This window comes from Gadus chalcogrammus, chromosome 13 (assembly GCF_026213295.1).
Source record: "Gadus chalcogrammus isolate NIFS_2021 chromosome 13, NIFS_Gcha_1.0, whole genome shotgun sequence".
Lineage (NCBI taxonomy): Eukaryota > Metazoa > Chordata > Actinopteri > Gadiformes > Gadidae > Gadus > Gadus chalcogrammus.
In genome coordinates this window covers 6,352,408-6,378,575 of record NC_079424.1, presented here as the reverse complement: position 1 = coordinate 6,378,575, position 26,168 = coordinate 6,352,408, and the positions used below count along the sequence as shown (strand labels likewise).

The window sequence follows — 26,168 nt, the reverse complement described above, 5'->3', positions numbered from 1 at the left end:
GTCCAGCTTTTCCTGGTACCATCTTCCACATAGCTTCTGTGTTGTCTGGATCTGCCCGTATTTATGAATATGAGAAAATCTAAGCCGTATTTATATATTTTTTTATAAACGCCTCATTTTGTAAACAGTTTCACAGAAAACTGAAGTTCCAGCCTTCTACCTCCAGCTGGCGCTCTCGGTTTCCCATGGTTGCCATTGAATACAGTTTGCTACATATTCCACTGTATAGTTACACACAGAGCATTCTGTGACCTTAGTCAGAAGTCTCCAATCTTGTATTGCATATACGGTCGGTATGTTGTCCGATTGTATATATTTTATTTTGGAGACCCTCTTGCAATTGGTTGGCTCGAAATTAAAGTATGAAATTATCCAAACAAATTAACGTAACCCCCAATCGTTAAAAGCACAGGCTCATAACATGAATAAGGGGAGCGTCCGATTTAGGTATGGCAGTGGATAAGTATAGACACAACTTGTCAACTAAATAAACATGGACCATTCACAGGTCACGACAAAACAAATAAAAGCGACCAAAATAATGTTCAAATGACAGGAACAAGTTTATTCCGCCTTCTACTGACGACTATGAAAAGTGCGCACTACACTACAGAGGGAATGCGGTGCGTGCAAGAGGAAGAGAGAAGGGGGCGTCTTGCGTCCCGCCCACTGGCGACCAGGTGACAGCTGATCCTGACTGCTCATCCAGACCACAGCACGCAGCACAAGTTTTAATAGACGGGAACAGTACCGCACGCTGTCCTCGTCTAACTCTGGCATACACACTTACTTCACTACCTTAGTTTATTAGATAGCTCTTCATTCCGTGTCGTCGACCCCGTTACCCGGCCCGGTGCCCCCCCCCGGCTTGTTCATCCTGGTTGACTCCTAAAATCGCTGCAAAGATATCGTTAGCTTCTAGCGTTATACCCATCAGCCGAATAACGAGAGATATTAAAATCGTCAGCATGTCCGATTCCACAGTGGACGCGAAGTTGGAGTTGAAACAGGCCAGCAAAGATGTGAAGGAGAGCGAAAACGTGGCGGAGAAATATTCAGCCATGACCGTCAGCAAGAACAGCGAGCTGACCATGGGCGAGCTGTCCTCCGTGCTGAGCGCTGTCCCGACCCACAAGCCTGTGAAGAAGGTAAGACGACGTCTGCTCATCTTTTTCTGTTTCTATTTTCGACCGATGTGGTCGCAACAATTTTCGACGGTGGAACACGAGTGGTGTAGACGTGCGTATGCAGTGGCCATCACTCGTGAAGCGTGGGGATCTTGAAGGGAATCCTGCTTTCAGTTTGTTGCCTGTGGAGCACTATGTTCATTACGTTGAGGATGTAATGTGATGTGTTCTTTGTAAGTGCAGGATCAAACACTCCTGTTCTCTGGTTTGGCACTATTGAATAGGCGAAAATAATAATTGTAATATATTTCTAGGCCATTTAGCAGTCAACATCTGCCCTGGTACGTATGACATCCCTAGAGCTCAGTCTATTATTTTGAGGTTTGAAAAGGCTTCTGAAAATATAATCTTTTCGAAGAACCTGCATTGCACACAACTTTAGAACATATATCCACAATCGGACATTCATTTTGCATTCTGATTATGCACATCACCGAGGTTCAAATATGTGATCATGCATTGTGAAAAGAAATAATATCATTCAGTTATGTTATTGAATGACTCCTTTTGATACTAAGATCTAAACCATAACTATTATTGAATTACTTATCACACTTTACCAGTACACAAATATTAGTCCTGGAGGCAGGCTTATACACAGTTTGTGTCAGGGCCACTCTTACAACTCATGTCAAAAGTTGGCTTGAAACTGTGACTTTTTACTTTTTCTTGTAGGCTTGCTTTCTCAAGTTGCCTGTTATCTGATATCACGGTGATTCGAAAAGAGATTTTGAAGCTGCATTGTTTAAGCTACCCTTCTCTGTCCCTTTCCCCCCTCTCCCCTCTTTTCATCACTTAAGAACTAAAGCCCACTGAATATCCGTTACAACGGAACCTTCTTTACCCTGTCTCCCTTCTTTTTATTACACAAGCACTTGCATACAAAGCACACTGAATATTCTTTACAACGGGTCCTTCCGAAGAGACGTTGAAACTCCTAAGATTAGTCTCAGCTAATTAGGGAATGGGAAATGTGAACTTGATATAGCCATAGAAGACCAGAAGGTTTCTTAAGTCAGTATTGAGTTGTTTGTGTGAGCTAAATTGTCTTTGAAAACACATTATTCCGTTTCTATTTAGAAACGGCATTCAATGGCTAAAAGAGAGTCAATCACTTTAATAACGTGGTTACGAAAGGAGACTGGTTTTGTTGTTTGGCAAGTGTGCCCTGGTGCTACATACCTTATGCTTTCACAATTTGTCAACAAGCTCAAGGAAGTGTTGAACACACCGGGTTACTGCTCCAGGAAGAAGGAAGTGTTGCTTATTGTAGAGTGGAAAGTGTACTCTGTGATTTGCTGAGAAAATAAAACAGGATGTGCCAACATATATCAAGGTATACCTTGCGTAACAATGTTGGGACTTATTAATTGCTTCACGATAATGTATAAAAAAAGATTGTTTGTTTTATTTTCCTTCCTAAAAGTGTACAAAGTTTGATCCGGGTTATCATATAAGGCACTGCATTGCTTGTTTTGTCTGTACACTCTTTTTTGGCTTTTTAGCTCTGAATGTAATTTATTACAGAACCACTACATCCTCAAATCGTGGCAGCCGTTATTCATATGCAAAGCATTAGATAACACACTTGGGATCCCTGAATATTCCCCGTCCAACGTGGTGTCCGTGGACACACTTTCCATCGTTTGAAATATTATTATCAAGGGCATTAAAGAAACGAGATGGCATCCATCCATCCCCAGACCAGTTAAGATGTTAATGAACACAGATGGGCTCTTCATGAAGACTGCACCGAAAAGTCATGGCAGCTAATATTCGCCAAAAGATGGTGTTTCTGTCATGACAGTGCATGAAGAAGAGCTTGTCTCCCCCAGAGATTACCCTCGCTGTGACGAGGGCAGGGGAAGAGGCGTGATGACCTCACCTTTGATTAGATGCTTACACAGGTCACATGGTCCAAACAGAGACGGTAACCCTGAGCAGGGACCACGGATCAGACGTGTCCTTGGATCAGAATTATCTTTGCCTGAGCTAAATGCAGCTCCTCACTACAGCGTGTTTCCCATTCCTCGTATCGACCGCCGACGGTCTTGGTCTCAAAAATGTTGAGGCTGCCTAGGCCCTTCTGAGGAGATTATTTGTGAGGATTTTGCCCATGCGTAGTGCTGTGTTTTTTCCTATTCCTTTTGTGGAACAGAGTGGATAATGTATCTGGGTTCACCCGTTTACCCTATCCATATTATGTTTTCATTTATGTATGGGATCATTCAACGTGTGAATAAACAGTTTTTAACCTGGCTTTGTTCGAGTTGAAACTATAACAGTGTGGAATGAATTCTGGAAGAAACATTACTTCAAAACAGTTTTTATCTTGACCTCTCATAATGTCAGATTAGAAATGGGCAGGCCATCCCAAAAAATATAATGTGTACTATTTAACTAAAAGATAAAAAAACAAATCCTGTATGCTATTAAGAATGAAACTATAGAAAGCTTAGATATACAGTCAGGAATATAAAGTAGTTTGGTGTGATATGCTGCCTTTCAGCAGAATGCTCGCATTACAATGCCTGGATCTCAAAATGTTCCTGCATCTCAGCTGAATCTAAATGCTTGCCTTGTTATACTGATATATATATATATATAACTAATGAGACTCTGCCGATCATAAGCTAGTTATTAAGTATGGTTTACTAACAGGGTTTCGGAAATAGTCTAGGGATTATGACCCAACAGCATAGAGTAGTGGGTCATGGCTATGCAGCTGTATATCTCAATGCAGAGGTAGCTGTTGCCTAATTCCAAAGGCTAATCCACTTTCTGCTCTGTTAATACCAACCTATGGCTTAGGAAAACAAAGTGTGTGTGTGTGTGTGTGTGTGTGTGTGTGTGTGTGTGTGTGTGTGTGTGTGTGTGTGTGTGTGTGTGTGTGTGTGTGTGTGTGTGTGTGTGTGTGTGTGTGTGTGTGTGTGTGTGTGTGTGTGTGTGTGTGTGTGTAAAAGGGCAGCTTGCAGAATCAATATGAGAAGTGATCCGGCTACTTTCTGCTAAACAGTTAGCTTTTGGAGCTAGAATTAAAACCCCTTCCTGTTGCGCTATCACTGCGCCCTGCACAGCGCAATGCCAACGGACTAAAGACGGTTGTCAGACAACTTTACTTTGCGTCATCCCAGCATGCAATCACGGTCATTGTTGAAAACCGTTTCTACACCTTTGAAAGGGCTGAATGCTATTTTGGTAACGACATGCTAGTTATTCCTTTTCTTACTTAATGTCTGGCATGCCGTTTTTTTAGAAGCTTATCTTTAAACTATGACGACAGCCTGCATGCAAAGTGTATTGTAAACATTTATCCTATTCACCTCCCTGCATCCACCAGCAAATCCAGTTTGTGGAGGACAAGCAGGAGTTCAGCAAGTTCCCCACCAAGACAGGACGTCGCTCGCTGTCTCGCTCCATCTCCCAGTCCTCCACCGACAGCTACAGCTCTGGTAATGAGGGGTCCAAGGCAGACACGGTCAATGACTATGGATGATGTTCTAGATGTCTCTTTTTATTTTGGTGTTGTCGCTTTGGGAGCATTCGTTTGGGTGATATCTAGGAAGTTTTAGTCTGCCAAGAGGCTGTCACAAAAGATTGAGGTGTATGATTTGTCTCTCCATCATCAAGTTAAATTAAGGCTTAAGGCAAATAAAGGGATGCGTTATTTCTACGCAACACAAATTGTCCTCCTGCAAATGTCATCGGACATCAATTCACAAGCTTCTGGCTATGCATGGAGTATTCAAGTGTATTCACATTGCCTAGGAGGTTAAGAATGAAAAAGGATATATTTTCTTTTTAACTTTGATGAATATACCTTTTTGATTAATATTTAAATAGCTCTTAAGCCATTATCAATTAATTTCTGGACTTCATTGGCTGTATTGTTACACATACTAAATCATTACTAATACACACCAGATTCGGTATCTTTAGTTTACTTTAACCTTTTAAAAGCTTAAAAATGAAATGCAGTCCTTAAAGGCGTTGCGTTGTCCTAAAGCTGCCTCCTACACAGACAGCTCAGACGATGAGACGTCCCCGCGGGACAAGACGCAGGTCAACTCCCGGGGCAGCACCGACTTCTGCGTCAAGAACATCAAACAAGCAGAGTTCGGCCGCCGGGAGATCGAGATCGCTGTACAAGGTGAGACTCTGAGCCTGGGCAGGGCCAACGGTATAGGATTTAGATTATTGCAGAACAAAAAACATTTAGTATGAGTTGTATCTTGAAGGGGGGGGGGGGGGGGGGGGGGGGGGGGGTGTGTTGCTGTTCGTGCATATTGACCACATGAACATGTTTCTTTTTTTAAATATTTTTTTTCCTTGTTGAAATATAATGGTTCTGCTAGGTTGTGAACCAAACTTGTATTTACCACCTGCCTGCTGATTTCCTATTTCTGTTTTCAGATATGTCAGCACTTATATCTCTCAGGAAGAGGGCACAGGGTGAGAAACCGCTTGCAGGTGCCAAAATCGTTGGGTGCACCCACATCACTGCCCAGACTGCAGTAAGTCTTACTTTTAAGGCATGAGGCAGACTCTTTTATCCGAAGACACCTGTAGTCAATTGAGATGCAGGTCATTGTGGAGCAGGGACATTGGGAAAGTAACCCTGAACCTTCTGATTGGTTGTCAAACTCTGTTCTGTAGAATGGAGCCGCACCTTTTATGCACACTTCTTTTGTCTTCCACACTACCTCTGTGTTTGCTTATTGATTGGGGATTCGGGAAAGAACGTTTTAATTGTCGGAACTTGGAACATTATCACATTCTTTAAGATATCTGTAAGTTTGAGTTGCCTGATTTACCAAGATTCAGACAAATTGTTGAATTCCAACTTTATCTTTACTTGCAGAGTTACAGAAGCCTAGTTCCTGTTCATGGGCTTGAAATACACTTTCAATAACTTTCCAAATATGTTCGTAATAGTTTCTTATAAAAACGAGTGCCAGTAAGTAACAACCCAACAACAATGTAGAAGTTTGCTAGATTGTAGTTTCAACAATCTACGCTAATTTTGAAGTGACATTTCGGGAATCTTCTATCTTTGGAAATGTCAATTAAAGTATATTCCCCTCACATGAACAGGAACTGAAAGGATGAATTTGGAATTAAACAACTCCTGAATCTGGCTAAGACAGGCAAATGCCAATTCACAAATATCTCTGCATATCCCTTTAAGTAATCCTCCTTACTGGCCAACGCAAAACCAAAGTCCAACGTCATTTCGTATATCCAATAACTTAAGCATCAAGTCAATGTATGTATTGTCCGTTTCTATTCGCTGTGGTCTAAAGCCTAGTTAAGCCTACCTATCCAAGCCACGGGGTCGCTAGTACACTGTCAGTACATCCAACCCTTATCTGTGTGTACTTCATGTACTAAATCAATTCATGTGCTCTTAATTAAATGATGAGTTGAACCTTCCCTGCTCTGCCTGTTTGTCCCAGGTTCTGATCGAGACTCTGGTATCCCTGGGTGCACAATGCCGCTGGACGGCGTGTAACATATATTCCACCCAGAACGAGGTGGCTGCTGCCCTCTCAGAGAGGGGTGAGTAACCGTAGACCCACAGGGGAGCCGGGTGGAGAGGGGAGGTGCCTCTGGAATGTAGTGTGTGTGTGTGTGTGTGTGTGTGTGTGTGTGTGTGTGTGTGTGTGTGTGTGTGTGTGTGTGTGTGTGTGTGTGTGTGTGTGTGTGTGTGTGTGTGTGTGTGTGTGTGTGTGTCCCAGCTAGGATCCAGCCGTGAAATGTCTGATAAAATTGCATTTCCCTTGAAGAGACAATGGAAACACGCAATACTTGCACTTTGTTGGAAATATAAATCACAAGTCTATTATCCCTGGTTGCCAGGTGACTGTGAGCTATATGCATTTCCACAATGGAGCTTTCAGTGCCTGCCAACCTGAGAGGCCCATGGAGGCAATGGACCCTGAGGTTCACTCAGGGATGAGACAAAGTTAGTTAGAGACACTTTATAATAAGGTTCAGTCAAAAGCCAGTCCAGTCGTTGCAGTCCACTGGATGGCTTTTAGGCTGAGCACTTGGTAATCTTCTACAAATTAATCTTTTGTTAATGATTATTAACTAAAGCCTTTTTAATGACCTGTGACTGAGCTTTATTACGAACCGTTAGCAGAAATCATTCAGGCACCTTTTTAGTGCAGAGAAAAATAAGTAGTTATTTCTAAGATAAAGGTTGTCAAAGATTTTGCGGCCTGCTACTCTAGCGTTTATCGGCTGTTGATAAGTGTGCGTCCAAATCTGTAGTTTTATAGTTTTGTTGGTATATTCTGCAATTTGAAGGCGTTGTTCCTTCTCATGTGTTGTTCAGGTGTGCCAGTCTTTGCCTGGAAGGGAGAGTCTGAAGATGACTTCTGGTGGTGCATTGACCAGTGTGTCAACACAGAGGGATGGCAGCCAAACATGGTACCCAGTGAAGCCTTCCTTCTCCTCTTTATGTTGAGCAGCCCACTGCCTTCAAGCATTACTATACAATTATAAATAATAATTAATTATAAGAATCAGACTCGGATGGAAGGCATATTGACGTATTAGAGATAATGTCAAGAAACATAATATGCAACACAGTAAGATTCCCACAATGTCCCTCGATTAAATATTGTGTATTGGTTAAAGTCAGGCTTCACCATGATCCCTTGGCTACTTGTGTCAAGGAATGTCCTAATTGCAACATTATAAATATTAACATGTGGATCCCTGTTGCCTACCTATTGCCTGCCCTAGATACTAGATGATGGAGGGGATTTGACCCACTGGGTGTATAAGAAATACCCCAACGTGTTCAAGAAGATTAGGGGCATTGTAGAGGAGAGTGTCACCGGAGTTCACAGGTAAATATTTGGTGCTGTACAGTTAATTCTCTATAAACGCATGTAAACGTCTTAAAGCTTTAAACTTGACCTTTGCTTAGGTTGTACCAGTTGTCTAAAGCAGGAAAGCTGTGTGTGCCGGCGATGAACGTCAACGATTCTGTAACAAAGCAGAAGTTTGACAACCTCTACTGCTGCCGGGAATCCATCCTGGATGGGTGAGTGTGTCTTGGTTATAGTGGCGGTTGGGTATAATATAATCATCACATGTTTACGTCATTTGGTAAACATGTTTTTTAAAGGTTTAGAAAAAGTGCAGTGTGCAGAATTGAGGGGCCTCTATCCGAAGAGACTTGAAGTTTTGATTAGTGTATAATCCCAGGAACATGACAAGCCTTTTGATTTCGTGACCTTAGAACAAGCATTTTAGAGGCTGGGTCCTCTTCCATGGAGGCCGCCATTTTGCACCACCATGTTTTTACAGTTGCTCCCAAACTGAGAATCTGCTCCTTCATCGCTAGTTTCTTCAGAATTCTACGTACATACTGGAACCTTCAATGTTACAATGCATGTCAACACAGAGCTTGAACATCACTGGTTTAATTATTTGCATGATATTTGAATGAAATATTATGGACAGGACACCTTATCTATATTTAAATTATATTAAACAGTAACCTTGCAATAGGAGCTTGGCTGATATACACTACACAATAGTGTATATCGATACACTATTGTGTCTCCGCTGTCTTATTTTACATTGAGGCATCAGTACCTCAGCAATTCTACTGTACCAGCCATTTCTTTCTTATCAAGAAATTGTTACTCCTTCAAGGACAAAATTGCCTTGTATTGCAATCCCAAACTTGTATACCAGAAAATGTTTGTTCGAGGTCACAGCCAGCGGTTCTGATGATCTAACATCCCAGAGTAAACAGCTGACCGAAATCAGGCTCCTATTCCTGCCCACAAGCTAAAGCCTCCTCTCAATACTAAAAGTCAGGGAGTCCTTCACGACACAACAGGGTACAGTCCAGCAGCGTGGGTGGAGGGAAACTGATAGAGATTACTTTCTCTTGCCTCCAGGCTGAAGAGAACCACGGATGTCATGTTCGGAGGAAAGCAGGTCGTTGTTTGTGGTTACGGAGAGGTAAGCTGATAACACCGTAGTACAAGACGCACTCCAAAGCCCAGCATCTTGTGGCTGTTTGTAAAGTAACATTGGGTAATCTGTGTTGTTGGCGCGGCGGACTGCGTTGGCAGGTGGGGAAGGGTTGCTGTGCAGCGCTCAAGGCTCTGGGCAGCGTGGTCTGCATTACGGAGATCGATCCCATCTGTGCCCTGCAGGGCTGGTGAGTGTCGGCTATCGTCAAAACCTTCATTCTTGGCCCGTTGCCCCCAGTGTTCCCCAGAGTCCACCATCTAGATTTACTATCTGGCACAACGCAAAGATACAGCGGAACACAGATCAGCTGGTTCATTTCAGGAGAGTGAGCACATGGGTGGGTCTGAACTTTATCAACCTTGAAAATGTCTGCCTGTCCATAAAAGGTCTAGGTGGCAAAATGTTTCTAATTCATATATCTGATGGCGACCAACATCTAGTCACAAAGGAGAACCACACAACAACAACAACATTAGTATTCCAGTGCTGTAAGGTGCTGGCCTTGGTTTAGCTCAAATGTGCTGGCCTTGTCTGACGCTCTGGTTTCTGGACAGCATGGACGGCTTCAGGGTGGTGAAGCTGAGCGAGGTGGTCCGCCACGTGGACGTCATCATCACGTGCACCGGTAACTACGCGTGCCAAGCTCTGTCTCACCATGACCTGAGGTCATTCAGGGTGATATAAATACACTCTTTGATTTTGCTGCGAGGGGGCGGTATTGATAGTACTGCTCATGTCCATGCTGGGGTCGGTCTTTGCAGAAGAAGGAGCAGGATTGATTGCTCGAACAGTTGATTGATTGGAATTATACCTTTTGCAGGGAATAAAAATGTGGTGACCAGAGAGCAGCTGGACCGAATGAAGAACGGCTGTATCGTCTGCAACATGGGCCACTCCAATACGGAGATTGACGTGGTGAGCAATGGATTGTATGTCAGGTAGTGGTTCGGGGGCCATGGTCAGTTTATACTGTAGACGCGAGTCTGACGTGAGGCGTGTGTCTGTCCAGGCGAGCATGCGGACCCCTGAGCTGACCTGGGAGAGGGTCCGCTCCCAGGTGGACCATGTGATCTGGCCTGATGGCAAGAGAGTCATCCTCCTGGCTGAGGTATCACGATGCACTCATATTATGGGACTACATCCTATTGTTTTCACTCATTTTGGATGTATATAATGAACTGGTGGTTTTCCATGTCTAAAGGGACGTCTGCTCAACCTCAGCTGTTCAACCGTACCCACCTTTGTGCTGTCCATCACAGCCACTACCCAGGTAATCTAGACCAACTGCTGCTGTATCACAGTATCCAACAGCCATACCCCCTAGGATAAATGCAATTAACAGAGCACACGGCTGTGTGTGTGTGTGTGTGTGTGTGTGTGTGTGTGTGTGTGTGTGTGTGTGTGTGTGTGTGTGTGTGTGTGTGTGTGTGTGTGTGTGTGTGTGTGTGTGTGTGTGTGTGTGTGTGTGTGTGTGTGTGTGTGTGTGTGTGTCACGCAGGCAGGCAGGCACGTGTTCTCGTTTGCTAAGAATTGTAAGAGTAAATAATTGAGGGATAACAAATTAATTATTTAAGATGTACCAGTAAGTGAAATACTTGGTGATGTGCATATCATGGCTTGACCTGAATAGCTTGTGTCTTGTTGGTGTTGTGTCGTAGGCGCTGGCGCTCATCGAGTTGTATAACGCACCTGAGAGCCGATACAAACAGGACGTGTACTTACTCCCCAAAAAGATGGGTAAGGTATTCTTTGTAAATATTCAGCCTTTAGATCCAACAGTACTATGCGACTGTACCGATCATAGTTTAACCCTCAAGTTCTGTTAAATGTATAACGAGTTGAGCTGTATATATATTCAGTTAGACTGCGCCCCTGTTTAAATGTAAATGACCCGCCCAACGTGTGCACTTAGACCTGGCTCCTGGTGTTACATAAGGGATAATGGTAGCTGAGGGCCTGCCTTACCGAACATGCATATTGATTTGAAAAGGTCAACGTTATGTAACCGAGTGTTGTTTTTCTCAGATGAATATGTTGCTAGCTTGCACCTGGCAACTTTTGACGCCCACTTGACCGAGCTCTCGGATGAACAGGCGAAGTACTTGGGCCTTAACAAGAACGGCCCCTTCAAGCCAAACTACTACAGGTACTAGTGGTCTGCGAGACTTGAAATGCAATTTAATAGTTCATCATTTCCTCCTTTGGCATGATGATTTTTCTGACACCTTTTTTCTTTTTGGAATCCACAGGTATTAGCTGTTGTGGATAAATCACATCTCAGCCGATTCCACTTGGACAATGCTTAAATGAACCCTGAACAGAAAAACATCCTTGACATAGAACTTTAGTTCTGTGTCGTTTTCATACAAGGGCTGGGCGATGATGCAATATCATTGTTAATTCATCCAGGTAATATTTTCATGCACAATTTGTTATATTATTCTAAATGTGAATATTATAAGGATTACGTACCCTGAATATCATCGTTACATGATTATATGATATTTCAAATATTTCTTTGAAGGAAATATATCAACTTACCCTAAAATTACATATATTACATGTATATGTAACAAAACCTAAATTTCAGTCTTGACTGTAGGTCAAAAATGACTACTAAAAAACGTTTGCGATGATATGTCGATAAGGCGTCCGTGTATACCCAACTTTGTAATATCACCCAGCCCCACACCAAACTATTCCATGGAGAATCATCTCTATTGTGGTTTTGGCCATCTCCATTTTTGCGTAGAGTTCTAAATATATTGTGCCAAATGTGTGTGTGGGGGGGGGGCGATGGTTGCAAAAGCCAGTGGGTACAAACAAGCTCACACTTGAAACACATTCCGTTATGAAGGATGCCGTCTTTAATGAAACTATGATCGTTTCTTCAAATCTTATTGTAGAAAAGAGCAATCAACATACTTCTGATGTTTTAAAATGCCTCACGAGATAAAGGATTACCTGCATCCCGGCACATTCAGCTATCTAAAAGGATGTATTAATATATTTTGATCACATCTTTCCTATTTTCTGTATATTCTGTAGTCATTTTACTTACACACTTATCTATTAATTACAATATTTAAAGGTTTTGTCCAAAAAAATGGACTATGGACTTTATAGAAAGCATCCATAAGGGAACACATGCACACAATATAGACGCGTCAGCTAACCTAGCTGATTATTTTACCATGAACAAGATTACACTCTTAGACAGAACATTACACTTGCTGTATTTAGTCATAGGAGGCTGTTATGAATGACCATTTACATATTAGATTTCATTTAAAGTTCAAATATTATAAGCATAGTAATTAAAGTGTATTTTCTAGAATTATATTTGGTTGATGGACAGATTGAATTGTATTGGCTTGCTTTTGTGTCATCAGTTTCACAGCTTTTTAATGGCATTATTAGTTTTTACAGCGTTTATTTTAATCTGCTCATTTGATGATTTCGAGATGCTTTTGAAACTTAATAACGTGTCTACTTGACACCTGGTCTATTTTAACTATCCAATAATTGTATTTTTGGAGATGTATTACTTCACATGTGTTATGTTGACTGAATGTTAAGCCCATTCACATGTCATCTATGCCCTGTTCCAACCTGGTGAACATTAAACTGTCAACCTGGTATTCAGTTGCAAAACGCCTAACAGAAAAAGAGATTAAACATAACCAATATGCACTCAATCTGCTGTAGTTGCAAAATAAATTGAGCGGAGACAGCAGTTTTTAAAAGCCGAATGCAACTAGAATCTAGACTGATGTCCTTGTTGTGCGATGTGGGTGAAGAATTGGTGTGCTTTTCTCCTATAGGTCACCTATTTGTAGTGCTTGCGTGTTACTTTCCTGCTTACACTTAAAGTCCTAGGGCGTTACAGCCACGAACAGGCGCGTGCAAACTATGATGGCAGTGAAATAAGGTGGTTGGCATGGTAACTGGTGAGGTGACAGAAGAAGTGCCTTCTGACTCACTCACCATTACTCATTCATCATGTTCCATCGTGTCCTTAATAGAAGAAAGCCTCCCTAGTTGCAATTCTCTAATTCAGTATTGGCTGTGCGGCATTGTGTAAAAACTGTTATGTCATCGAAGATGTTTTAGTTTTTAGAGCTGGAACTGTTTTAGTTTTCTACTTGAGTGAATGTATACATTACTAGGAATACAATTTGTACACATTTTAGATATATTTACAAATGTTCATACATCTTATTCTTCATGTTATTTTAAAGTATAAAAGCCCCTGGTTTCAAGTGTTTTTCTTTTTTGTTCACATTTGATTGTGTACATCTCCATTCATATGTTATACTAAGGTTGCAGCGGTATTTAAATAATGTATCACTTTGTATGCTGATAAATGTGGGTGCACTTATACAGATACTTTCAATACAGATACTTTCAATGCAATTCAGTGTTTGATCTGTATTACAAACAAGCCATTGTTTATATGTCAATGATTCATGTACTTTTCTCTTTAATCCTGCCATTTGATGTACACGTATCCCTTTAATAAACCACTAGACGCAATTTGACTCATGGTAATCGGAATCTTTATGTTAAACTTGATTATAAACATGTTATTAGTTATTTGGTTAGTTCGTTTACTATTTTAAGTAGTGTAGCCCTAAAGTTGAACATTTACACATTTCTGGAAATAGTGAACTTTTATTTAAATGTCAGCTTTGATTAAAAAAATTCATAAAAAATAAAAATAACTGTCAGTGCTGTCGGTGTGATGGTTGTAGTCTCGTTCTGCTAGTGCAGCGGGCTGATCTCGCGGCTGTGGTCTCGCGAGAGGTTGCTTACAGACGTTGGAAAAAGATGGACGTCGGTGGAAACGGTGGTGGATTAGCAATCAATAACAAACAGAGAGCTATGCTGCCCAACAAAAGTAGAGGCGAATTCATCCGGAATCAAAGGAAAGATTCCGAGGTAAGTCGTGGACCCGTTAACCTACCTCAGGATTCCCTAAACGACATTCTTCTTAGTTCTTTCTAATGCACATTGTTTTGCGACACTGTTTTGCTCTCAACAACTAAGCTAGCTTCCTGATTTAACACCCTCTTTTTGTTAATCTGCGAAAAAACACACATGCAACCCAAAGTACCAACAAATTCCCATATTTAAGTGACAATCTAGAGGAAGATTGCTAAACCCATGATGGTTGACGTTAGCCCTCGTTAGCAAAAGCTATGCTGGTGTGCCAGATGATCACTCAGTAGTTTACAGTGTCCGTGTCAGAGAAACCTGTTGAAAACTAAACCTTGGTCTCTCACAACCGAGTCAGACGTCGCATTGCAAAACAAATACAGATGTGTTGCATAAGTATCTCCTTTGATCCCCAAGTGTACCCCAGATTTAGCTTGTTTGACTTCTTTGTACGTAGTATTCTCTTAATGTTTTGTGCCCAAGCAAACACAATCCCTTTGGTCCTTCGTCAACCAAATCCACTGACAGATGTGAGAAGATTTGTCCCCTTCAACTTAACTGTTTCATCATCAGATATGATAAAATATCGCTGTGTTGCACGTTGAAAAAGCACAAAATGTTGATGAACATTAGATGCGTTCACTGCCGTCATCTCAAAGGTAGAAAGACAAAGACATTTTGCATGCAACGCTGTCAGGAGATACGGTTTTTCTTTGGTGTTTAAATGGATTATGGTTTCAACTATTGAATATTTTGTTCTCAGGGGATGTCAGAATCTCCGGACCTTGAGTTTGACTATGCAGACACTGACAAATGGACTGCAGAGCTGTCCGGTATGTACAGTGGATTATGTTGTTCAGTTCGTACTGCCTGTGAATTGTATACATTTTTGTCCAGTTTTAAATTGTTGGTACGTTTCATTCCAGAGCTATACAGCTATACAGAGGGACCAGAGTTTACGATCAACAGGAAGTGCTTTGAAGAAGACTTCAGAAGTCATGGTAGGTCCTCCGACACATCCAACTTGCCTGCATGATAAAGTGGCATATTGGGTACATTACACCTAACAACAGGGTTCAGGGATGTTTCTAAACCTCTTCCTCTCTGCTGTGTCTAGTGCCCGAGAAAAAGTGGACGGAGTTGGACGCTGCGCAGCACAGAGCGCACGCCATGCAGCTGCTGGACGGCCTGGAGGTCATCCGGAGAGAGAAGAGGCTCAACGTGGCTCGGGCCATCCTCTACATGGCCCAGGGTGAGTCCCTCTCATCCTCAATCCATCTCGAGCGACAAAAAACAGAACCCACTGTCCTGTCCGGTCCGTTTTTCAGTGTCCTGTTCACGAAGGCATCAAAGAAATAGTGTTTCATCTGCGCTGGCATTATGTGCGTCTGCCCCCCCCCCCCCTCACCTCCGTTCAGACAGTTTTCCGTTATACCTGGGCAGAGTAATAAGAGAGAGCCGTGGAGGCATTTTCAAATTTTCAATTTTCATCAACAACCGAGATGGCGGCAGCTGAGTTGTCACACGTTTTGTTGCTCCGATTTTTTTTTGGTCTGTCTAATGGCATCCAGAGGCAATTTGGTCGGCTACCCGTTGACAATCAGATATTAATTAAGAGGTTCCAGATTCCAGATTTCCAGACGATTAGGTCTGGCAACGTCGGCCTGTAAAAGGCAATACAAATCTAGAAAATAATAGTCATAATACTAGTGACAACACGCTAGACACTATTCTAAAAGCACTTCTGAGAGATCAACAAACATCCCCCACCCCCTCTCAGTCCCCACTTGCATTTAATCCCTCACTCACATCCAGAGCCAAAATTGCTTTCAAGTGAAAGTACCATGTGTGGAGGCTTATTGATTAAACATTGGATTTTGTTGTGTCTCTGTCCGTCTGTCCGTCTGTCCGTCTGTCCGTCTGTCCGTCTGTCCGTCTGTCCGTCTGTCTGTCTGTCTGTCTGTTTGTTTGTATCTCCGTCTGTCTGTCTGTCTGGGTGTGTGTAGGTACATTTGCAGAGTGCAGCTGTGAGGCTGAGGTGCAGCACTGGGTGCGGTACAACATCTTCCTGCTGTTGGAGGTGGGGACCTTCTCAGCTCTGGTGGAACTGCTCAACATGGAGATTGAGTATGTGTTCTGCATGTAACTCATCAATGTGCATTCATGTTACAAAAGTTAAACATCTCATCCGTTTTTTGTGTTATGGATGCTGGCCACCATTTATTTAATTCCAAAACCACAAATGAAAGCCCTCCCATTAGCAGATTCATTGCATTCTCTGCCTAAAATAAAAGATCATCTGAAGGAGAATTTGGGTAATAAATAAATGCCAATAAAGTTATCTAATTCCATTCTCTACTGCTAAAGAGTCAGTGAGTCAGTTTCAACACGTTACACAACAAGTCCATGGCTTGAATGTGTCCGGTGTGTCTCGTGGTCACAGTAACAGCGCGGCCTGTAGCAGCGCGGTGAGGAAGCCGGCCATCTCCCTGGCGGACAGCACAGACCTCCGGGTGCTGCTCAACATCATGTACCTGATCGTGGAGACCGTGCAGCAGGAAGACTCTGCCGACAGGCCGGAGTGGAGGGCCATCAGAGACACCTTCCAGGCAGAACTAGGTATGCCGCCAGCGTGTGTGCCCTGATTACCTTTGGCACTGAAGGTCTTCAAGTGGACTTTTAAACATTGTTTGCGGACCGCCCCTTGTTTCCTGTAGGCTCTCCCCTGTACAACAACGAGCCCATCTCGGTCATGCTCTTCGGGATGGTGACCAAGTTCAGCACCGGGCATGCCCCGCACTTCCCTATGAAGAAGGTCCTGTTGCTGCTGTGGAAGAGTATACTGGTGAGGAACATCTAACCAGCAGTTCAGTGATCAGTGGTAGAGTGTAGGGAGGGACGCGGGCAGTGCAGTGGAATGGTTCAGGTGTTTGACTCCCGCCGGGATATATTCTGGGTTCAATCCCCATTTCCTACACAATAACTACTAAGACAGCTAACCCCTCCCTATTCGTTGTTGAGCTGTATATCTCTCCGCTGTTAGATATTACTATCGGAAGTAACACTAAAATACTGGACTATATAATAATATAGTCCAGTATTTTATTTCGTTCACAGCTATTATTATTATATTCATATTTTATTCTAATCATTTCATGTCCAGTTTGTGTTTCACTTATACTTTTTTATTTTTATATTGCATTGTTGAAGGAGCCTTCAACGCCAGCGACTGCTGCTGTAATTGTTGTTTATAGGACAAATAGACCATCTTGAATCTTGAATCCAACGTTGACTCGTGGACCGTCCCTCTGTCCCCCGGCTGTGTAGTTCACCCTGGGCGGCTTCGAGCAGCTGCAGAACATCAAGGTGGGGAAGCGGGAGGAGCTGAGGCTGCCCCCCCTCCCCGAGGACAGTATCCGGGTCATCAGGAGCATGAGGGCGGCCTCCCCGCCCGCCTCCGCCTCCGACCTCATCGAGCAGCAGCAGAAGCGCGCCCGCCGCGAACACAAGGTAAGATGGCCGCCACGGGTCAACTCGGAGTTGTCACATGATAGATAGATAGATAGATAGATAGATAGATAGATAGATAGATAGATAGATAGATAGATAGATAGATAGATAGATAGATAGATAGATAGATAGATAGATAGATAGATAGATAGATGGATAGATGGATAGATAAATACTTTAATAATCCCAGGGGGAAATTATTTTTGTCACGAACTCCAATTATACATACACAAATATTAAGAATAAAATATAATACAAAAATGAATATTATATATATATATATATATGATATAAATATATACATGCATAAAAGATACAACCTAAGAAATACAAATATACAAACAACATTAATTTAATTTAATTTATTTCATGTCGGGGCTGGATCATTGTGAAATGTCCAATTCAGGTTGAAACCTGAATAATGTTGACTGTTCATATTAAGTTTACAATTAAATAGATTCAATCAATTTATATGAAATATAGATTTTTTGCTGGTATAGAACACTACAGGTATTATTTACATCTCCGGGCATTGATTGAGTACTGTAGCATCAATTCTTGGGACTTCCTGTGTCATGTTAATACATTTACACAGCGCCTTTCTCACACTCAAGGTTGCTTTACAGTGTCATGAGCACACACGGAACAAGACGGCACAACACAAATAAAAATAAATACAGAGGGTCTGGGCGGTGGTGGAAGGGGAGAAGTGTTCTTGAAACAGATTGGTCTTGAGATGAGCTTTAAACAGAGGGAAGGAGGGACAGTAGACGATGAACGCAAACGCTCGTCCAACGTGGAGGGGTGAATAGTAACCCTGTGTGTTCCCAGTCGCTGACCAAACAGGATAACCTGGACGCCTTCAACGAGAAGGACCCGTACAAGGCGGACGACGCCCGCGACGAGGAGGACGACCACGACGACAACGACAACGCCCTTGAGACGGAGCCCTTCCCCATAGAGCGGGACGACGTCATGCCCCCGCCCATACCCCACCCGCCCTCCGAGAGGGTGTCCTTCCCCAAGGGCCTGCCCTGGGCCCCCAAAGTCAGGTGTGTGGCGCTTGATCGAGATGGATGCACCATGTGTCACTCAGTTTAAGGAGGATCAACTCAAAATGTCGGGGTCGCTCTATGGCCTTTACTTTAATTGTCTCCATTATGATTATGATTATGATATGGTCATTTTGTTGTCTTCACAGGGAGAAGGACATTGAAAATTTCCTCGAGTCAAGTAGAAGTAAATTCATTGGATACACTCTTGGGAAGTAAGTCTCAGTTTTTATGACAAATCAAGATGCATTTTGTGGGGTTAATTTGCCTACTCCTCTGCAGATGATTTGGTTTTTTAATTATAAATTATTCTACAGCGACACAAATACCGTTGTTGGCCTACCCAGACCGATCCACGAGAGCATTAGGACACTGAAGCAGGTATTGTGCTGTACAGATGACTATTACTCAAAAAGATTGGTTAAGGTATCTTTGTCTCTTCTGCCATTTAATCTTTAATTTTGTCCCTTTTTTTTTTTTTAATAGCACAAATATGTCTCGATAGCAGAGATTCAAATTTTAAAGGAGGAAGAGTTCCAGAAAACTCCACTGTCAGGGGTAAGTTGCAACAAGCACACTGCCTATGCCACCCCTTTTACCACTTTCACTTTCACCATCACTACTACAACCATCAATACCCCTATCAGGATCACCACCACTTCTACCACTATCACCATCGACCGACCACTACCAGCACCACAAACACTACCACTACTACCACGACTACCACTACCATAACTACCACTACCATAGCTGCTACCCCTACTACAACCACTGCCGCTATTAATACCAAAACTACCACTTTCACTTCCACGACTAAATATCCTTCATATTCTATAGCGTAAATATGACGTTATTTTCTCTGTTCACAGGGGGAAGAGGATGTGGAGATGAGTGCCATCGAGCTGTTATACCAGGGTATCCTGCCCAGCCTGCCTCAGTATATGGTAACTACCCCAGTCCCTGTGGGTTTAACTCACTATACCAGGGTATCCTGCCTGGCTTGCCTCAGTACATGGTAACTACTCCAGTCCCCGTGGGTTTAACTCACTATACCAGGGTATCCTGCCCAGCCTGCCTCAGTATATGGTAACTACTCCAGTCCCTGTGGGTTTAACTCTCTTTACCAGGGTATTGTACCCAGCCTGCCTCAGTTTATGGTAACTACCCAAGTCCCTGTGGGTTTAACTCACTATACCAGGGTATCCTGCCTGGCTTGCCTCAGTACATGGTTACTACTCCAGTCCCTGTCTATTCACCTCACTACCCCGGAGTATTCTGCCCTTCTGCTCTACATATAAGTGACTGTGTGTGTGTTAGAGACCCAGCAGAGAGGACAGGCCCGGCTCTGTGCTGACGGCTCCATGGCTTTGTGCTCCCCCCCCCCCCCCCCCCCCCCCCCTTCACTCCAGATCGCCCTGCTGAAGATCCTGCTGGCAGCCGCCCCCACCTCCAAGGCCAAGACGGACTCCATCAACATCCTGGCCGACGTGCTGCCAGAGGAGATGCCGTGAGTCATGCGTCTCCTTCTCGCTGTCCGCTCCCAGCTGTCCCCCCCCCCCCCCCCCCCCCCCCCCACCCCCCCCCCCCCCCACAGACCCAGCCGCCCGTTCTGACCTTAACTCACGACGAAACACACACGGCAGTTTCGCCTGCCAAAGTCAAGCGGGACAATAAACCGGCATTTATTGCTGTTGTTTTCTGTTTTGTGTTAGATGTGTCAGATAGACGGACTCAGGCTGTACATGGACAAACAGGGCCATCGGTTGTATTGGTAATAATCGTGTGTGTGTGTGTGTGTGTGTGTGTGTGTGTGTGTGTGTGTGTGTGTGTGTGTGTGTGTGTGTGTGTGTGTGTGTGTGTGTGTGTGTGTGTGTGTGTGTGTGTGTGTGTGTGTGTGTGTGTGTGTGTGTGTGTGTGTGTGTGTGCAGGACCACCGTGCTCCAGAGCATGAAGCTGGGCGTGGACGTCAACCGCCACAAGGAGATCATCGTCAAGGCGATATCCGCCGTGCTCCTGCTCCTCCTCAAACACTTCAAGCTCAACCACATCTACCAGGTGACCCACCGGTCCCACCGACACGTCGCCTCTGTTAGGGTACTCTCAGCACCACTAGTAGGCCGGTCCATGCGTCTGGTCTTATCCCTCTTGGGTTGTTTTTCTCCTTCTCCTTCCCAGTTTGAGTACATGGCTCAGCACCTGGTGTTCGCCAACTGCATCCCCCTCATCCTCAAGTTCTTCAACCAGAACATCATGTCCTACATCACGGCTAAGAATAGGTAATGCTGCTCTGTGGTTTGTGACGTCCTCTGTGAATCCTCCCCATGTTGGAGAAGCTTGTTGACCTCGTCTCGTGACCCGTTCTCTCCCTCTGCAGCATCTCCGTACTGGACTTCCCGCACTGCGTGGTGCATGAGCTTCCCGAGCTGACCGCAGAGAGTTTGGTACGTTTGATTGTTTTCATCACAGTAGGGTACGAGTCGCTATGTGAACGACGGCAGCGTCGTTTGGATGTTTCCCGTTTCCTGCGAAGGATGTATTGACTTGCGTTTTGGTTATTTATTAAGCGATGATTTATGTTCTGCCGTCCACAGGAAGCGGGAGACAGCAACCAATTCTGCTGGCGGAATCTGTTCTCCTGCATCAACCTGCTGAGGATCCTGAACAAGCTGACCAAGTGGAAGCACTCCCGCACCATGGTGAGGCGACGGCTCCAGACGGGAGTATAGGGCTGGTTATGGTTCCACGTCGACGCAACGCAAGGGGGTTTACGGACCCGCTACGTCCTTGCGGACCCTCCTTGCGTCCACCGCAAGGGCCTGACGTGCGCCTCCCAAGAATTGTAACCCGACGCAGAACCGAGACGGGTTCACGACTTCGTCGAAGCGTCTGCGTGGTCCTTGCGTTGGGTTCGACGTGGAACCATAGTCTGCCCTTAAACCCTGGTATCACCCTCTCCAGTGTTTCCCCCGGAAAATGTCTTAGTCAAGGTGGTCAAGGAGCGGGGGGGGGGGGCTGGGTTCAGGGGGTCTTCGGTGAGGGTTTCAGTTTGCAGTAATATATACAACCACCTGATGTCGCCGTTTCAATTCCATTCAAAAAGCTTTACGGCATGACTTACTTCACCGATGCATTATTTAACTTTTATTTTTTGTACTTGGTGGAAGTATATTTTCTTTCGCTACGATAGTTTTGTAATTTTTTTATTTTTTTTATACATTGGTAGTCAAGGCGGGGCCCTATTGTTGTTCAGGCGGCCGCCTTAACCATACAGTGCTGGGGGACGCACTGCTCCGACCCTCTGTGAAACGTGTGTCTGTGCTGTTCCAGATGCTGGTGGTGTTCAAGTCGGCCCCCATCCTGAAGAGGGCGCTGAAGGTGAAGCAGGCCATGATGCAGCTGTACGTCCTGAAGCTGCTCAAGGTGCAGACCAAGTACCTGGGCCGGCAGTGGAGGAAGAGCAACATGAAGACCATGTCGGCCATCTACCAGAAGGTCCGCCACCGCCTCAACGACGACTGGGCCTACGGAAACGGTGAGACGGTGACTGCATCTGAGACCTGCTGAACCTCAGTGTCTTCATGAAGATCTTATCCTTCAATGTGTTTATCGATTTGTAAGGTTTGGACTGTATTGGACTTGGACGAAAGAAACCTTCTACCCCCACTACTCTGAGTGTGATTAATGTCAACATGGGTTAGGGTTAGATCAAGACTCGCAGATCAATCAATCAGTGTTATTAGTAGCCTACTAATAAAATTCACTGTTCAATCTTTGAGAAGAAAAATCTATCCCTGATCTATAGAACTAGATTAGAGTCTGCAAGTGACTCTAAACTATGTGGCCGGTAGGGGTTATTGCCACTAATGCAACACGTAGCATGGGGTGGGTTGTGGTTGAACAAAGTGTGTGTAATGTGTGCCCCAGACCTGGACGCCCGGCCCTGGGACTTCCAGGCGGAGGAGTGCGCGCTGCGGGCCAACATCGAGCGCTTCAACAGCCGCCGCTACGACAAGGCCCAGAGCAACCCGGACTTCCTGCCCGTGGACAACTGCCTGCAGAGCGTGCTGGGCCAGCGGGTGGAGCTGCCCGAGGACTTCCAGATGAACTATGACCTGTGGCTGGAGCGGGAGGTCTTCTCCAAGCCCATCTCCTGGGAGGAGCTGCTGCAGTGAGGAGACGCAGAGACCCGCACAACAATCATGTATCCTGCTTTCTGCTCTAAGCATACCCCCCCCCCCCCCTGTTCAACTCTAAAGGTAAATTTTACTTTTAAATCTCAACTCATTTTGGCCGAGTTCTGTATGTCTGTTGACACGGAGTAATACAAACTTGGTTAGTCTATAAGTCTAATGGGCAACCCGGTGTCATTTGAGGACCCCCAAACAACTTCTGGATTTGCAGTTTGACAAACCAAACTGCTTTGATTCTTGATCAAAGTAATCAATGGAGTCCATAGATTTAGGCTATTTATGATATTTCATATCAAAATAGCCGACCCATCGCATTCGTTTTGCTTTTAGCTTGTTTATCTGCGTTCTGTATTTTTTGTGACAGAACCAACGGTTTGTATTTTTATCGACTATCTCTTGTAAATGCATAATCCAGCTTTGTTAGATATCATGGGGGGCAGCCCTCAGCTTGCTTAACAGAGCCTGCGTAGTGCCACTAGCCTGCCTGTTGGCACCAGGTCCGTTCATACACTACACATGTTTTTACCAATATGGGTAACCCTTTAGTTGACATGGTAACGCATGAGAGACTCATCGGCACTTTGGAAAAAGAAAAATAATTCCACATTAGGCCTTCTCTCTGTCAACTGAAGCACTGCCGAAATATACTCCTTTTTCTTATGTATCAACTTTAAAAGACATACGCATGGTCAAGAGTCCTTCATTTGATAGTGTTTCTACATTTTTAATTTACCGAACTCTACTGTACTTCAAGATGGGCCAATAGTGATATTTTAACACTGAAACACAAGTTCTTAACGTTCACGGGGACCCGAATCGGCATGTCGTGCATCAACCATAACTGTAATATAATATTCCTTGGGTACCTTCTTATGCTTTATATTTGTGGACCTGTTATTCTATTTTTAATAATTGTATGAAAGAGTTGACCTCCTGTTGATCGGGCGACGTCTGCGTTGACATTTCTGTACTGTTATGATTTGCGTGCGATCTCCTGTGTGGTCATCATCGCGGGTAGGGACCATGGGAAGGGGACACTGAACAGTTGGGGGTTGAATACTAGATTCGTTGATTTATTAGTCCACGTCTATTCATTATCAGACATGCGTGCAATTTCTCAACCCAAAACATATGCTCCTCTTAGAATGTGTCTTCTGTTGCTCCCTAGTGGTATACAGTACGTATGTGGGTGTGTGTGTATATAGGTGAAGTGTGTGTGTGATGTGGCAGGGAAATGTCTACATTTAACCTTTAGGTTTGGTGTAGTTCTTAAACCTAATCGGGTAATCGTGCTCAGATTAGCACTTTATCCATGTTTAAAAGGTGATGCTTATTCTACCGTATTTCAATGAATTGATTAGATCTTAATATTTTGTCACCCATTACTTTGTATGGTTTGAATTCTGTAATAAAAGTAATACTCATCATTTGTCTTTGAAGTATTTGTATTCACGGGGGAGTGGAGATATCTAAACGTATTCTGTACTGTATATGTGTATTAAGTTTGAAACAAATCAATATAATATTCAAGTAAATTAACCTCATGGAAATGCAGTTTTTCTATCAGTAAGAAAGGTGAAATGGTACTTTTGGTACTTACTTTTGGTAGACCTAGTCCAAAAAACCATGGGACCTGTAATTCTCAATTAAAAAGATTCACAACTTTTTGTTTTGTGATATTAATTTATTACTCTTATCATGAGTCTAATTCACATACAATCATGACGACTGACAAAACTCATTTTATTTTCAACTGCTGGAGACACCTTGAGGGGAATCTCTCCCTTTCAGACAGTGCTTTAAAGCACAGTTTGGTAAGACCCCGCGCCCCAAAGGATAAAGGATCTCGGAAACTAATAGGCACATTCATGCACAAATAATGTACACACACACACACACACACACACACACACACACACACACCAAACATTCAGACTCCGGCACTAATACAGAAGAGCTAGAACCCTCGTTTGGCTACGAGAGTTATGAGGGTGATTGTTATACAGTCTGTTCAGGTGTGTTTAGCGTACAGTTAGCTCCTGAAACGTACATGTAGGATATTGCTTTTTCAAAGACTGCTTGAGTATCTTAACGACCATATATACATAAAAACGAACAAATCAAAACAATATTTTGGGGATTTCAGGTGAAAAAGTGCAATTGTATTCACATTCAATGTTAGCTCACATTTACCTTTTAAAAGGGTTTAGTCATGTTTAAGACATTAATATAATGTTACTTTGCTTGGGGAAAATCGATCAGCTGAGTTTGACGACATACACAAATTGACATCTTCAACAAGGGGTTACATGATGCACTTATAAGCAAAGCGAATCTGTATTTTCTTTGTAATAAACATGACTACTAACTAACTAAAATCTCAGGACAGAGGCTATAGCAGAGGTGTCTGAAGACTGGAGCATTTCATTGTAACAGAAGGACAAACGTTCAAGGAAGCTGAAGCAAGTGAAACAAAACAAATAAATGAATGCTTGCTACTCTCACATTACAAGGCTATGATGAGATTATTCTACAACAAGATTGGACCCATATCTTCAATCACCTTGATGTAGCCACCACATTCAAATTAGATTCACACACTACAAAATGGAGGTACAATAGACACTTAAATTAAACATGAAACTAATTGAAAATAGAATCTGGTCACCTTTTAAATTGATTACTCTGTTCATCAATAAAATATACACACAACATAGACAGCAAATATATCTAAATATAAATATAGTCTTTAAATCCCTAACACCATGGCTTTTGAATATTGCGATAACAAAAATAATGTTCACGTATTCAACACAAGGGAAGCTTAGATGATTCACGGATGAGTAACACTTATACAAAAATGGCGTCCTACTTATTATTTGACTACGATGATTGTCTCCTGGGGAGGATGGCAGTTCAACCAGAAGTTACAATGGCTTCTTAAGAAACTCTGGTATATTCTGAATAACCCGTCATTCTCAACAAGAAATACACTGCAGAGTAGCAACTGGGGATAACATAAAGAGGATATTAAAATAAATTATCTGTACATTTTGGCCTCTGCAAGCATAGACGTGACAAAAAATGTGAGGTTTTAGAATGGTTATCCCATTACTCCTTGACAGTATCAGGGACTACAAGGTAAATCTTAACCTATAAACAATTTTTTTTTTAATATCACTATTGTTTTGAAACACAGCAAACAGGATTTTGTGGGTTCCTTTTGTAAACAGCAAATCCCTTTTCATTTCATGGGGCAGCAAAAACATGTGCAGAAATACTTT

General features: G+C 43.3%; 2 protein-coding genes across 5 annotated transcripts; both read left to right on the top strand.

The window, feature by feature from the left end:
- The first annotated feature begins 673 nt into the window (after nt 1–673).
- Nucleotides 674–13,747, top strand: LOC130402658 (S-adenosylhomocysteine hydrolase-like protein 1). 4 transcript variants are annotated; one of them, XM_056606944.1, is made up of 17 exons: nt 676–1,148; nt 4,528–4,639; nt 5,194–5,337; nt 5,601–5,701; nt 6,644–6,746; nt 7,528–7,622; nt 7,941–8,047; nt 8,128–8,244; nt 9,113–9,176; nt 9,290–9,378; nt 9,746–9,816; nt 10,012–10,106; nt 10,201–10,299; nt 10,393–10,461; nt 10,850–10,928; nt 11,217–11,337; nt 11,441–13,747. In XM_056606944.1, exons 1-17 carry the CDS (start codon nt 969–971, stop codon nt 11,445–11,447), a joined length of 1,653 nt encoding a protein of 550 aa, XP_056462919.1. In that variant the 5' UTR covers nt 676–968; the 3' UTR covers nt 11,448–13,747. The 4 variants fall into 4 exon arrangements, with proteins under 4 accessions (XP_056462920.1, XP_056462919.1, XP_056462922.1 ...); XM_056606946.1 differs by having other exon boundaries at nt 677–1,148; nt 5,209–5,337; nt 11,441–13,746; XM_056606945.1 differs by lacking the exon at nt 11,441–13,747 and having other exon boundaries at nt 674–1,148; nt 11,217–11,344.
- Nucleotides 13,748–13,928: 181 nt separating this feature from the next.
- strip1 (striatin interacting protein 1) lies at nt 13,929–24,745 on the top strand. Its single transcript, XM_056606943.1, has 20 exons — nt 13,929–14,132; nt 14,893–14,962; nt 15,056–15,130; nt 15,247–15,381; nt 16,136–16,256; nt 16,573–16,748; nt 16,847–16,974; nt 17,457–17,639; nt 18,471–18,691; nt 18,841–18,906; nt 19,009–19,072; nt 19,178–19,249; nt 19,564–19,638; nt 20,104–20,201; nt 20,623–20,749; nt 20,870–20,970; nt 21,069–21,135; nt 21,286–21,390; nt 22,022–22,226; nt 22,619–24,745. The coding sequence occupies exons 1-20, from the start codon at nt 14,022–14,024 to the stop codon at nt 22,864–22,866; spliced, it is 2,448 nt and encodes an 815-aa protein (XP_056462918.1). The 5' UTR covers nt 13,929–14,021; the 3' UTR covers nt 22,867–24,745.
- The last annotated feature ends 1,423 nt before the right edge of the window (nt 24,746–26,168 follow it).

Coding starts and splice junctions, on each gene's coding strand:
- LOC130402658 (XM_056606944.1), top strand. CDS start 969: ATGTCCGATTCCACAGTGGACGCGAAGTTGGAGTTGAAACAGGCCAGC. Junction 8,048..8,127: donor AGTGTCACCGGAGTTCACAG/GTAAATATTTGG, acceptor ACCTTTGCTTAG/GTTGTACCAGTTGTCTAAAG. Junction 10,929..11,216: donor CTTACTCCCCAAAAAGATGG/GTAAGGTATTCT, acceptor TGTTTTTCTCAG/ATGAATATGTTGCTAGCTTG.
- strip1 (XM_056606943.1), top strand. CDS start 14,022: ATGGACGTCGGTGGAAACGGTGGTGGATTAGCAATCAATAACAAACAG. Junction 20,750..20,869: donor AGCTCAACCACATCTACCAG/GTGACCCACCGG, acceptor TCTCCTTCCCAG/TTTGAGTACATGGCTCAGCA. Junction 20,971..21,068: donor TACATCACGGCTAAGAATAG/GTAATGCTGCTC, acceptor CTCCCTCTGCAG/CATCTCCGTACTGGACTTCC.